This window comes from Neolamprologus multifasciatus, chromosome 6, assembly GCF_963576455.1.
Source record: "Neolamprologus multifasciatus chromosome 6, fNeoMul1.2, whole genome shotgun sequence".
Lineage (NCBI taxonomy): Eukaryota > Metazoa > Chordata > Actinopteri > Cichliformes > Cichlidae > Neolamprologus > Neolamprologus multifasciatus.
Genome location: NC_140444.1, coordinates 19358229 through 19369663, shown reverse-complemented (window position 1 = coordinate 19369663; position 11435 = coordinate 19358229). Strand labels below are relative to the sequence as shown.

Below are 11435 nucleotides of genomic sequence, written 5' to 3'. Positions count from 1 at the left end.
TGTACACAGTTCACCAAACTATAATAAAAGTGTCTTATAGACCTACTAACTGTAATATGATCATTGTATAGCGTATCAAACTGTAGCTAATTTTTAATTCATTAACATCCCAACTTAAGCGTTGCATATAGAAACGCACCATTTATGTGCTTCTCTTCTTTAAATTAAATAAGCACATTTTATTCTTGCACACAAATAACCTGTAACGAACTTCATGAGTGACATTTCTGTGATTAAAAACACAAAATCAAACAAGCACAAAAAAAACAAACATCTAAGAATGGCTCCAACCTGACCGGGTGGCTGAGTAAGACATGCTTGGAGAGGCCCGTAAACAGGTTTAGGAATGGAAGGAGAAAAAGATCTCTCGGTGAAATCGTATAGTCCTCTTACATTCTGCTTGACTAACAGAACAACCCAATCACAGAGGGCAAAAAACAAAACAAAAAATAAGCATGCATGTACACGCACTACAAAATATTTTGCAGAAATTCAGTCTGGGGTCTTGCTGTTGGTGGTTTTTTTTTGCTTTCCTGTTTCATGTCCCCACTCTCACACTATATGCAAACTAACAGGGTCACAACTTGCCCGAACACGCCGCTTCTCCAACCTCAGGAGGAGTTCCTGTTAACAAATACATGTCTGTGTTTTAAGTACGGTGTACAGCGCACGTCTATATACTGGAAACCTTAAATCGGTATTCAAAAATGACTGACATGTTTAGACAGGAGGTGGAAGAATCTATACATCCGACACATGTTGTTCTGGAGTGCAACACACTCACACACACACACACAAAGAGAGCTGGCTTCAGACATGCTGGAAGAATATGAAATGTATTTTAAAGTACAGAGTAGCAATAATCATAGTAAAAGAGAAAATGTGCAAAGAGAGTCAGGGGTAAAAGAAAAATATCTTTACAGTGTAAACCGACAGGTTTGTTGCAATCAGTGAGAACATTGACACGCAGTAACATTCAAACACCCACGTACAGGCACACCAAGCTGCAGCTCGGGCTGAAGAATTCAGTATGTTGCATACAGTAAATGATTTACGGGTGACAGATTGTCTCAACAGCAGAAGTTTTCCTCTTTAAAGTTAGCGTCTTTTGCCGTAATTTTGAGTAGCTCCTCAGTAAATGTGTGGACTTCCCCTCGCTGGAGCGGCACGGCTAAGCTTTCAGATTTTTCCCATCAATGTCGATGAATTGACGTGTGTTTAGAGGTGAAACAACAGGATGTGAAATGAACTGGATTTATTGTGTTGCTTTTCCTGGAAGCTGCTGTAACTTAAATGAAGTTCAAGTTCAAATTGCGCAGGGCCAGGAAAGCCTAGGAAGAATCAAAAATAGTTCACCCCTGATCTCATCATCATTTAGCCGATGTTATAAAACATTTTGCTGCTGTTTATTTCTTCACCCATCCCTTCATCTCACCTCCTTCTTACGATCTCATTTTCTTTGGGAGGAACTTGTGTTTCTTAATTATTGTGATATTTGTAACAGTGCTCTGAATACTGCAGAATGGAGTCTTTGTTCTACAAGCTTGCTGTACATTTTTTGCTGCATCCAAAAATACAAACAAACTCCATTTATCACACACACACACACACACACACACACACACACACACACAGGTGCAAAAGTATTTTAACAGCCGAGGCCCGACGGTACAGTCAGCGCCATCTTTGGGGATTATTTATGTTCATTTATTAGAGCACAGGAAGAGAGTACTATCCTTCAACCTCAATCCCATTTCTGCCACTATTTCATCTGTCCTCTTATCATCATCATCATCATTATTAAAACATTCCAGAGGCGGCAGGATCGAGGCAGAGACTCATTCATCGACCCTCGCCAGCAGGTGAAGCAGCGAGTCAACAGTCCTGCTATCGTGCTGCTCTCTGCCCTCCAGCTTTGATGCTGTTGTGACTGTCTGTCAGACGGACAGTGAAGGCAGCGCCTGTCCGTCGGGGTTGGCGTTTATCCCGAGGCTGGTGAGGAGGCCCTGGAGGTGTGTGATGGTGTTCAGCAGCTGCTTCTTCTCCTCCTCCAGTGCAGAAACCTGCTCCTTCAGCTGCCCCTCTACCTGGGCCAAAGCCTCCACTCGACTCTCCAGGTTGCACACTCGAGCGTGGGACACCTGGGTGAGAACAGCGAGGGAGCGGTGACCTAATGGAACAAAGAACGGGCAAAAGCAGCTTTTCTTCTTTTGTGCAAGCGTGTGTGCGCGTACCTGCAGCTCCTCGAGCAGGTCGAGGTTCTGCTGTCGCAGGCTCTGATTGGTCCTCTCCAGCTGCGCAGCTCGCTGGTGCTGGTTGAGGGTCGGGGGCGTGTCCAGCAGCTCATCCTGCAACACATGGTACTCCACCTCATAGGCTTGGAGCTGCTTGGACACATCCATCTCACAAACCTGAAGCAGAGGCATTTAATAACTCTCAGCTGGGTGAACATTTGAACTGCTTGGAAACAGAAGAATCGTGTTTCCATCGTGTCATACCATTATAAAAGAATGTATGTGAGCATGATATAAAAGGAATATGACCAGGTTAGAAGTGGGTTTAATTGTTATTTTTACTGATTTGACTTGCTTTGGCTTTGTAACTATTAAACTGAGTAATAATGGAAACTCAAAGTACTCCACAAGTTTAGCACTGCTGTTTATAACTCGGCTCTCATTATTGCAGCTCGGTCGTTATTCCTAATTGTTTTCACCAGAGACAACACTTGGAGGCAGTAAACAAAAGCAGCCGCACAATCACACAATTCAACAAGACTTCAAACACATTCGGTTTAGAGCTGCTCATCAACTGAGATTTCTCATAGATATCTATATATTTAACTTTAAAAAAATAGGTTTTTGCTCACGTGTATTCCCTTTATTTCACTGAGGGCACTTTGTGTTTCTCAGCAAAATTACATTATCATTACTCACAGCAATGGTGGTCAAAACTGGGAACAAAGCCTCGTGTGAAACTGGGGATGTTTACTCTACAATGTCAACACATTACACACACTGAGCAGGCTGCTGTTGTCCAGACCAAAGAATTTTTCACATTTCGGCATTACAAAACAATAAACTGACCTGGAGTCTCCACACATCCAGTATGTTCACTCCCACTTTTCTTTTTTTCTCAGATGAAACTGTGAGTCATAACACATTTAACATATACACAATCCGATATGAAAAAGTGGCACTGGAGGGAAAGTATCTCATAGAAATTATAAGATAAGCGCGTACCTTCTAAAGTATAGCTTACCATGAGTTATTAGCTCGGTGTCATCTGTGATAGCTGACAGCCACATTACCGCGCACCTTAATGGTTAACATTTTCTCATGACAACCATAAATTACACTAAAAAGTGAAACCTGACCAAGACTATGAGATTTTACCCACTCGAGTTGATCAGCGTGAGAGGCCCATCTTACTGACGTGGTATTTTTTCCAAATGGTGACGCATGAGGTAAAATTTACATAACTTCACACACACTCCACTCATCAGCTGTTCTCATCACTGTAAAGGCAGGGTGTGGCTCGCCCTGATAGCCTCTGTCACTCAAGCAGGATATCATTCTCCTTTGTCTCATTGTGAAGCCATTAAATTGTCTCCTTTAACTGCTGCGAGTTGTAAAACCAGATCTCAAAATGAAACACATCTGTTCCGTAAACTTAGTAAAAATGTTTTAATAGTTTCGTGAGCTAATTTAGAGCAACAACAACAACAGACAAGAAAAGAACGTCCAGTTTTACAACAGCTAATCTGATGAGCTCGGTGCTGGTTATCGTGTGAACGATGTCTGGTACGAGTGTGAGTAAAGGCACAAAGTTGCCAAAATAAACTGCAGGAGGACCACCAGGAAATCTTTTCTAACAAACCTCACAGCTGAACATGGAGGACATTTCAAAGACAAACAAAGGCAAACTGGCTAAAGCTAAAGCTATCCAGAGCTCAGAGCCAGCCACAAGCCAGCAGCCTCGGTATGAGCAACGGATCAAAGATGTTACGAAGAGAATTATGGAGATAAATGAAAACGTTTTTTTTAATTATATAAATCTTCTCCACCTCCTCAGTTTTATCTGTTAAAACTTTGGATTGAAGACGAGCTGATTTTAACCATATGTCAAATATAGATCTTAGAAAGAAAACTGAAAGCTGCAAAAATCTGTAGCATTAGGTCACACAGGAAGTAACAGGCATTCCTCTGTTTTCACATACGAAGTTCAGATCATTTTAAACAGAATGTTTGTGTTATAAAGGCATCAAATTGTGCAAAAGATCAGTATTTTTGTCACACCGGTTGTTGTAGAATCAGCGTTTCTGCATTTTCAACTAGAGCAGGGCGATATGACCAAAAATATTTATCATGATATACATTCGAAAATTTGCGATAACGATATAACTGATGATATAATTGACACTAGACAAAATACTTTACAACTCCTCAACTTTATTAGTGCAAAAAAAACAAAAACAAAAACCAACCATCAATGTATTTTCACTTAAACAAGCAGCTTTTTTAAGTGCATTAAAGTTATATAAAAATGTAACAGTGCAAAATCCTTGCTGACAGTTTAACCAAAAGGCATTTCCAGTGGAAACATATCCTCAGCATAACCCTGTATAATATCCACAAAGCTTAAAAAGAGGTTATACACACATAATGAGGTAATATTATGTTGAAGCACAGTACGTATCACTCCGCAAGGCGCCTGCCTACGATAGCCGTAATGCTCCGACAATCCATCAAGCGGTGCGGCTTCGTATCTTAGCAAAGTCGTACTGAAACATTTGACAGATTTTCAAGCGCCGTGTACGACATAAAATTGTTTCCAGGTCAGTAAACACAACCAGAATTCATACATAAGGCACACGGGATTATAAGGGGCACTGTCGATTTTCAGAAAAATAAAAAATAGATTTTAAGTGTGCCGTATTTTCCAAAAAACACAGTAATAACGACGGCCCGCTAGCATGCACTACCAAAGATAGTGCTTTGTTGTATATCTGACGGACGAAAGCTAAACCAGTTCCACACCACTGAAGTTGCAGCATTTTTACAAACCAGTTCTGGTTCATCCGTTTCATTTAACGATCCACTTTCGCTCTTCTCATTCTGCGTCGCCGCCATGGGCGTATGTAAACAAAGGCACTGCGCATGCGCGTTTAACCCATATTCTATCGCGATATTTCATTTTCTTATCGTTGCCCAACATTACACCGGTATTACCGTGAACGGCATGATATAGCCCAGCCCTATTTTCAACCATAGAAAAGACCAAATATCAAGAGTCTGATAGAAAACACTGGAAAAAAAAAAGAAGTTACTTTTTACCGCTGACTAACATTTATCTAGAATAGTTATGCATCACTTGCTCTTTAAAATGAAAGTACACACGTATATTGTGAACAGATATTTCTTTAGGAATTCACAGAGAAAGTCTTTCTCACTATCCTACATCCAACCAGACCAATTGTTCAGCAATGACTCAATTATCTCAATAGGACGATGGCTCATAACCTTTCTATAACTCCCAAAACTCAATACATAAGATCACACTGATAAAAAGTAAATAAATAGATTTCTGTACTCCAGTGTTACAATGAGTAGTTACACATTACTAAACAACTTTGTCTTCTTGTCTAACCTGGTTGATGGTTTTCTCCATCTGTACGAGGCCCAGGTTGGGTAGCATGGTCTTGATGAAATCCACAATAGACTCCAAGCTGTCGTGCTGCAGGATAAGAGGCTTGTGGCTCCCCAGCAGGCTTAAGGCCACCTTGAAGATGACCTCTGACCCCTGCAGGAACAACATATCTGACAGAGGACAAAAAGGAAGGATAAGTTACAGAGGCAAACGGGGAAAAAACCCAGAAAACAAAGGGAAAGGAGGCTGGAAAAGGCTCTAGTGTGACGGCACTCTTAAATTACATATTGTAAAAATCAATACTGACATGTGCTGACAGCAGAGCTTACCCTGTTTAATGGCAACTTAAAGGCTCATTAATGGGAAGAATGATTTGACGTCAGCAGAAAACGTTTAAGCAAACAAATGTAGGCCATTGTGAATCTGCAGAGCCAGAGAGCATTTGTGTGTATACTCTGAATACATCAGGGTGTGGTAAGGGTTAGGCAGGATTGCATGAGATCATACAGAAGATTAAGGAATGGCAGCAGAGGTGTGGGCCCCACAGATGATATCAAAGACCTGACAGTGCAAATGTGATGGCCGCTAAGCGCAACACACGCACGCTCGTGCATGTCAACACACACACAAACGAAGTGTTATGCTCAGATGAGCACAAGGAGCCAGTGAGTCTGGTTCAGTGACTGAGTACTGTGTAAGAAATTAGGCGTGAAAACAAAAGTGCGGAAGGAATGAGGTACAGAGAAAGGCAACTGCAGAGAACATATACCCTCTGTGGGCGTGATGGCATTTACACAAATGAGGAAAAGGTCACTTAACAGATAAACAGTAACTGTAACTGACTTATAAGAGTCTCAGTGTGCACATGACCCTCCCCATCTCCTTCACCAAACTGTCAGGATTATAGTACTACTTATCTTCAATCAGTTACTAAAATTTCATTTAGCTCTGACAATTTCCTTTCAGCATTTTGGGTTCAAGATCTAATTAGACGAGTTACCTAGGGAGTAGAGATAACTAAACATCACTGTAAACGCCCCGTCATCCTTTTTCCTGTCATGCGTCAATACTGCTGTGCTTCTATCAGGAAGAAGAAACAACATGGCGACCCACCAAATCCACTGTGCAGAAATAGAAAGCCTTCAAAGCTTACCAAAAACTCTGGCCACAAACCCGAGGGGAAAGTGTGAGGCGAAGACCGTGAGGAACCAGGGGGTGGCATATAAGCTGGGCCCGATCTCCTGCTGCTCCAGGTGGCTGTAAAGATCCCTGTGATAGTCATGAAGCAGCCGCGACAGCTGGTACATCTGGATCTGAGAGGAGCAACAGCACTTCATTTTAAAGGTGTAACATGACTTTGTATGAGGGGCTTTTATTATTTCACACATGCTTTAAAAGCTGGATCTGTTGTACATGAACATTTGTAGGATTTTAATAGAGAGTATTCAGGAAGACAAACGTCTTGGTAAAAAATGGAAAGATTTTTTTCCCCCTTAAGTTTATGATGCAAACACAAGTTTAAGAATGGACCAATAACACAACACCTTATTATGAGATCACCTCCTTGGAGGGTAAAACGAGGGCTTCCTGTGCAGTATGACAATTATTTTTTTAAGCAATTTTTCACTTATCATTAATGAGCAACTCAGTTCATTCACAATAGCAAAGTATAGAGTATTGCACTAAATGTGAATACTTTCCTAACTCCCTCATACAAAGTGCTGCGGTGAGGTCATATCAATTTGTCTTTCTACAGAGCAACTCCAACGTTATCTGTGGTAGATCACATCCACACCAAGTTTACTGAAGGTGCCTCATTTAAAGTGGTATAAGAAATAAGTTTTGATTAGATTAATGTTAAACTGGAATGCTGACAACAGTGAATCTTAAACTAGTAAGGGTACACTATGGCAAATGGCCTTTTTACCAGTATTGGATTATGCAGATGTCATTTAAGTATATGCTGCTGCCTCACTGTGTATTATCGTCACTTAACACTCGAAGAGAACAACACAGTTTATTTTTAAAACCATCTTTAATTAAATTTCACGTTATTTATGATCGGGGTTAGCCATATGAGTGTTTGTACACAAGGATGGGAAAAACTTTTAAGCACCTCACAGAACTTTCAGGTTAGGCCTCAGCCACAAAGGCCAGTTGTTGACAGCTTGGCAACCACTATTCCTGGATGAAAATGAGTATGCAACCAGTTACATGAGGTTCCTTGCAATTACTATGAAATCAGTCACACAGACCTAGAACATAGTGATCCCGTGGCCACCACGGACCACAAGGGAAAAATTTGTCTACCTCAACCAGCTGGTGAGTAGCTGCTGGTTGCCGCTGAGTGAAATTGGTCACAAAGAGCTACATGGTGCTGCCGTAAAAGCTTGTAATCACTTTGATTAACAGCAGATTGTCCCGTTTGGCACAGTTTGTGTGGAAGAACCAGACTCGCCAGGAATTCTTTCAGCTGCTCTTGGGGTCACCACAGCAGACAACCTGCCTCATCCCGCATCCTCCTCATATTTGCTTTGACAATATAGAATTTCTCATTTTGACCTCAAAAATTACAAAACGATTGATGAGTTATTATCTGGTTTTGTTCACTTTCATTCTAGCGGCAAAGTAAGATGAGGGATTCTTCACAAAAGGTGTGTATAACGTTCACAAAGTGGAACGCTGTCACAAAGTGGAACGCTGTCAAGGATCTTTTGAAGTTTTTGATTAAGGATCACGAGCACCAAGATCGTAACAGCACTGTTTGTTTGTATTCATAGTTTGAAGCTTGAGAAAAAGCAACAGTCTTGTGCAATATTATTGTGGAGTATGCTGCATGCTGGACTGGTGTTTTACCTTCCAGGACTCCCTGGATTAGCTCACAAGCTTGTTACGTGACCTGCGCTTGAATTCAGGAACAAAACACATGATGTTTAGCACAATAACAAGGTTGCTTAGCATTTAACCATAGTATGTAGCTCTTTTGGTTCTAGTTCTATCAAAAGATGAAATTCAATCCCACACTGGAATTCAAAACCAATGACGTAGTTATCTGTAACACGAGCACTATTTACCAACTGTGTGGCGAGTACTAATGCAACTAAATTCCAATGCCAAGCACTAAGACCATCTCTCAACCTCACCAATGCTCTAGAGGCCATTAATTCACTGTTTTTGTTTGAAAACGAAAACGGAAGCAGACGTGTCATCTAAAAACAAAAAAAAGGGGAATAAGAAGCATCAAATTCCAGAAAATGTGAGTTAGTGACATTACTCAACTACGTAACCTCTGGAACTGGAGGGCTTTGCTCATGTGATTCAAGTATTTAAGAAAGGGAAACATAATGTAGATTAAGTTGTTTGGGGACACTGACAAGAGAATATTGTGTGGGTGAACACTGTACCTGCAGGATAATCATGTCAGGCCTGTACTGTTTGCGGAGCCCAGCATCGTACATTAGAAATTTGAGCATGTTGAAGGCGTCTTCTTCCCCCATGTGTAAAAGCAGCACTCCAGCGATGAAGGACAGGCCCTGGCAGTATCCAACCTACAAAAACGACAACCACAAACTTGATGCCGACAACACAGGGGAGGGAAACTCTCTCAAGTCTAAAAGACAGGTAACAGCTGGCTTTTTTTTCTTCCTTTTTTCCACTGAATATCAAAGGAAACATGCAGAATGAAAGAGGAGAAAGGCAGAAATAAAGCAAAAACAGAATTCAATGATACCTCAGGGTCAAGCAGTGAGTAGGCTTTCAGGATATTATAGAGAGACAGCTGTCCTGCCCCCAGCTGGGCTTGGAAATATGGATGTGTGGGAAAAGTACGACCTGGAAGAGAAGAGCGGAGCGGCATATTATCTCTCAGCAACGTCCGTATTTTGCATTAAATATCATTTCAAACGAAGCATCTATCTGATGCACCAGATATGCAGTCGAAAACAACACTGACACAGCTTTAGAAGTGTAACATTTTCTTCTCATGGTTTATTTTAATTCGCTCTATTCTATTCAGCCGCATCTGGGTGTGTCCATGTTTTTGAACAAAGCACATACATCGCTGAACTTCGCTGTGGACGCAGAACTTCTCACTTTGCTGTTGCCGTTAAAAAGGAGCTCAGTGCAGCTGCATGCATGTACTCTTTTGGAGCAAACACGCTTACAAACAGGTTCTTGAGAAGCGCACAGATGATTGCAGCTTTTTAAAGAGAAAAATGCTTCAGAGGCTTAACGTGCATTAGTGGATTAGAGGTGTATGTTTCAAAAATGACAATAAGGAATGTACTCCATTTAAAAACAAAACAAAAAAGCACTCTAAGGAAGGACAGACTAGTAATTGGCAGGTGTGTGTCAGGGGACTGAGGACTTGATTTACAGTTAGTGATGTGAGGTTTTAGAGAACAGAATGAAAACCGTGTGAGTGTATATTAAAGGAATGTGCGTGGGGGATTTAAGCTGGTGAACATAATGTCATGACTCCCTCCCCTGCCTGGAGGAAAGTGTTTCTATTCTGCTACATAAAAGGTGTGGGAATGCGATGTGTTACACACCTACATCCTAAAAAATAAATTCCTCTTTTGCTTGTTTATGTGAAGGAAATAGCCTTGAGCTGCCATAAATCTTCTACCTGCATTCTTTTTTTGTAGCTCCAGTGTGACAAACACTGTGTGTTTATCACACTGCATATAACACCTTTATATTAGACCATGTATGCAAACCGCCAGTTTGTATGTGTACGCCGTTACAGCTGTCCCTGCCCTATTAGATGTCGAGTAAATAACATGAAAAACACAGGGTCAAAAGCAAAAACTGAGGGAGGGGAAGCACTACAGGGATAGATCTGTGGGTGGATGTGTCTATGTATATATGTGGGTGTTATATGGGTGGGGTGTAGGTAGTGAGTGTATGTGGGTTTTTGGGTGGGAGGTGTTGGGAGCATTTAAGGGAGAAAGTGTTAAAATGAGGTTTGACAAATACAAAAGAATATATGCAGTTTATGTGGCGTTTGCTACGTACGTTTGACTTCTTGGTATCGCGCAGAAGGAAATTTACATTTTTCACAGTACTTGTCAAGGAATGACCATAAACAAGTGGGAACAATGAGGTGTTTGGCTACGTGAATTTATAAACATCACACACGTCACACAAAGAGACTGACAAATTGATTATTTAAAAGCAACAGTTCTACTAAAATCTTATGTTTTCTTTTCCTTTATGCACTGTAGCTACAAATGAGTGATTATGCTTGGTATGCATGCTGACTGAAGCGCCAAACAAAAGGATTAGAGAAGCTCCTGTGCTCACAATCAGCTGTTGCACCTATATTAAAGGTTATAGATGTACAGGGTATGACGACAAAGAATCAGACACTTTACTTTCTAAGTAAATATGGCTCTTAAACCATTAAAGGCATTGTCCTTATAGCCTTTCAGCTTGCTCTTGTTATGTTTGGCTTACTCTTCGAAAGTCTCATTCTGAACACCTGAAGGGGCAAATCTGTGATACACACTTTTGACAGTTTGTGCTGCACGTTCAACCTGAGACGCCTCTGGGTCATTCCAGTAGAACTTGACACTGACTGTCTAAACAAAAAAACACAAAAACACAAACGATGCTCCTGATTGGGCTTCAATGTTAAAGGATCAGTCCAAGGTCATGAAGAAACTGCCAGGGTTATTCTGCAAGTGGTATAAGTGTGACTGTCAGGGAGTCATCCAAACGTAGCAGAAGGGCATAAATAAGAACAGAAAAAAAGGCAATGGAGATAACAATCAAGTTTAGCTCAAGAG

At 41.0% G+C, this 11435-nt stretch overlaps 1 protein-coding gene across 1 annotated transcript in view; it reads right to left on the bottom strand.

Annotated features, from left to right (window-relative positions):
• Positions 1-820: 820 nt before the first annotated feature.
• The window catches only part of tbc1d1 (TBC1 (tre-2/USP6, BUB2, cdc16) domain family, member 1), a 47367-nt gene continuing 36752 nt past the window's right edge, over positions 821-11435 (bottom strand). The window contains exons 18-23 of the mRNA XM_085162681.1: positions 9377-9477; positions 9051-9194; positions 6800-6959; positions 5647-5816; positions 2235-2411; positions 821-2141 (exon numbers count right to left, since the gene is read on the bottom strand). Coding sequence (XP_085018807.1) covers positions 1938-2141; positions 2235-2411; positions 5647-5816; positions 6800-6959; positions 9051-9194; positions 9377-9477 — 956 coding nt within the window. The 3' untranslated portion in view covers positions 821-1937. The remainder of the gene's footprint in view (positions 2142-2234; positions 2412-5646; positions 5817-6799; positions 6960-9050; positions 9195-9376; positions 9478-11435) is intronic.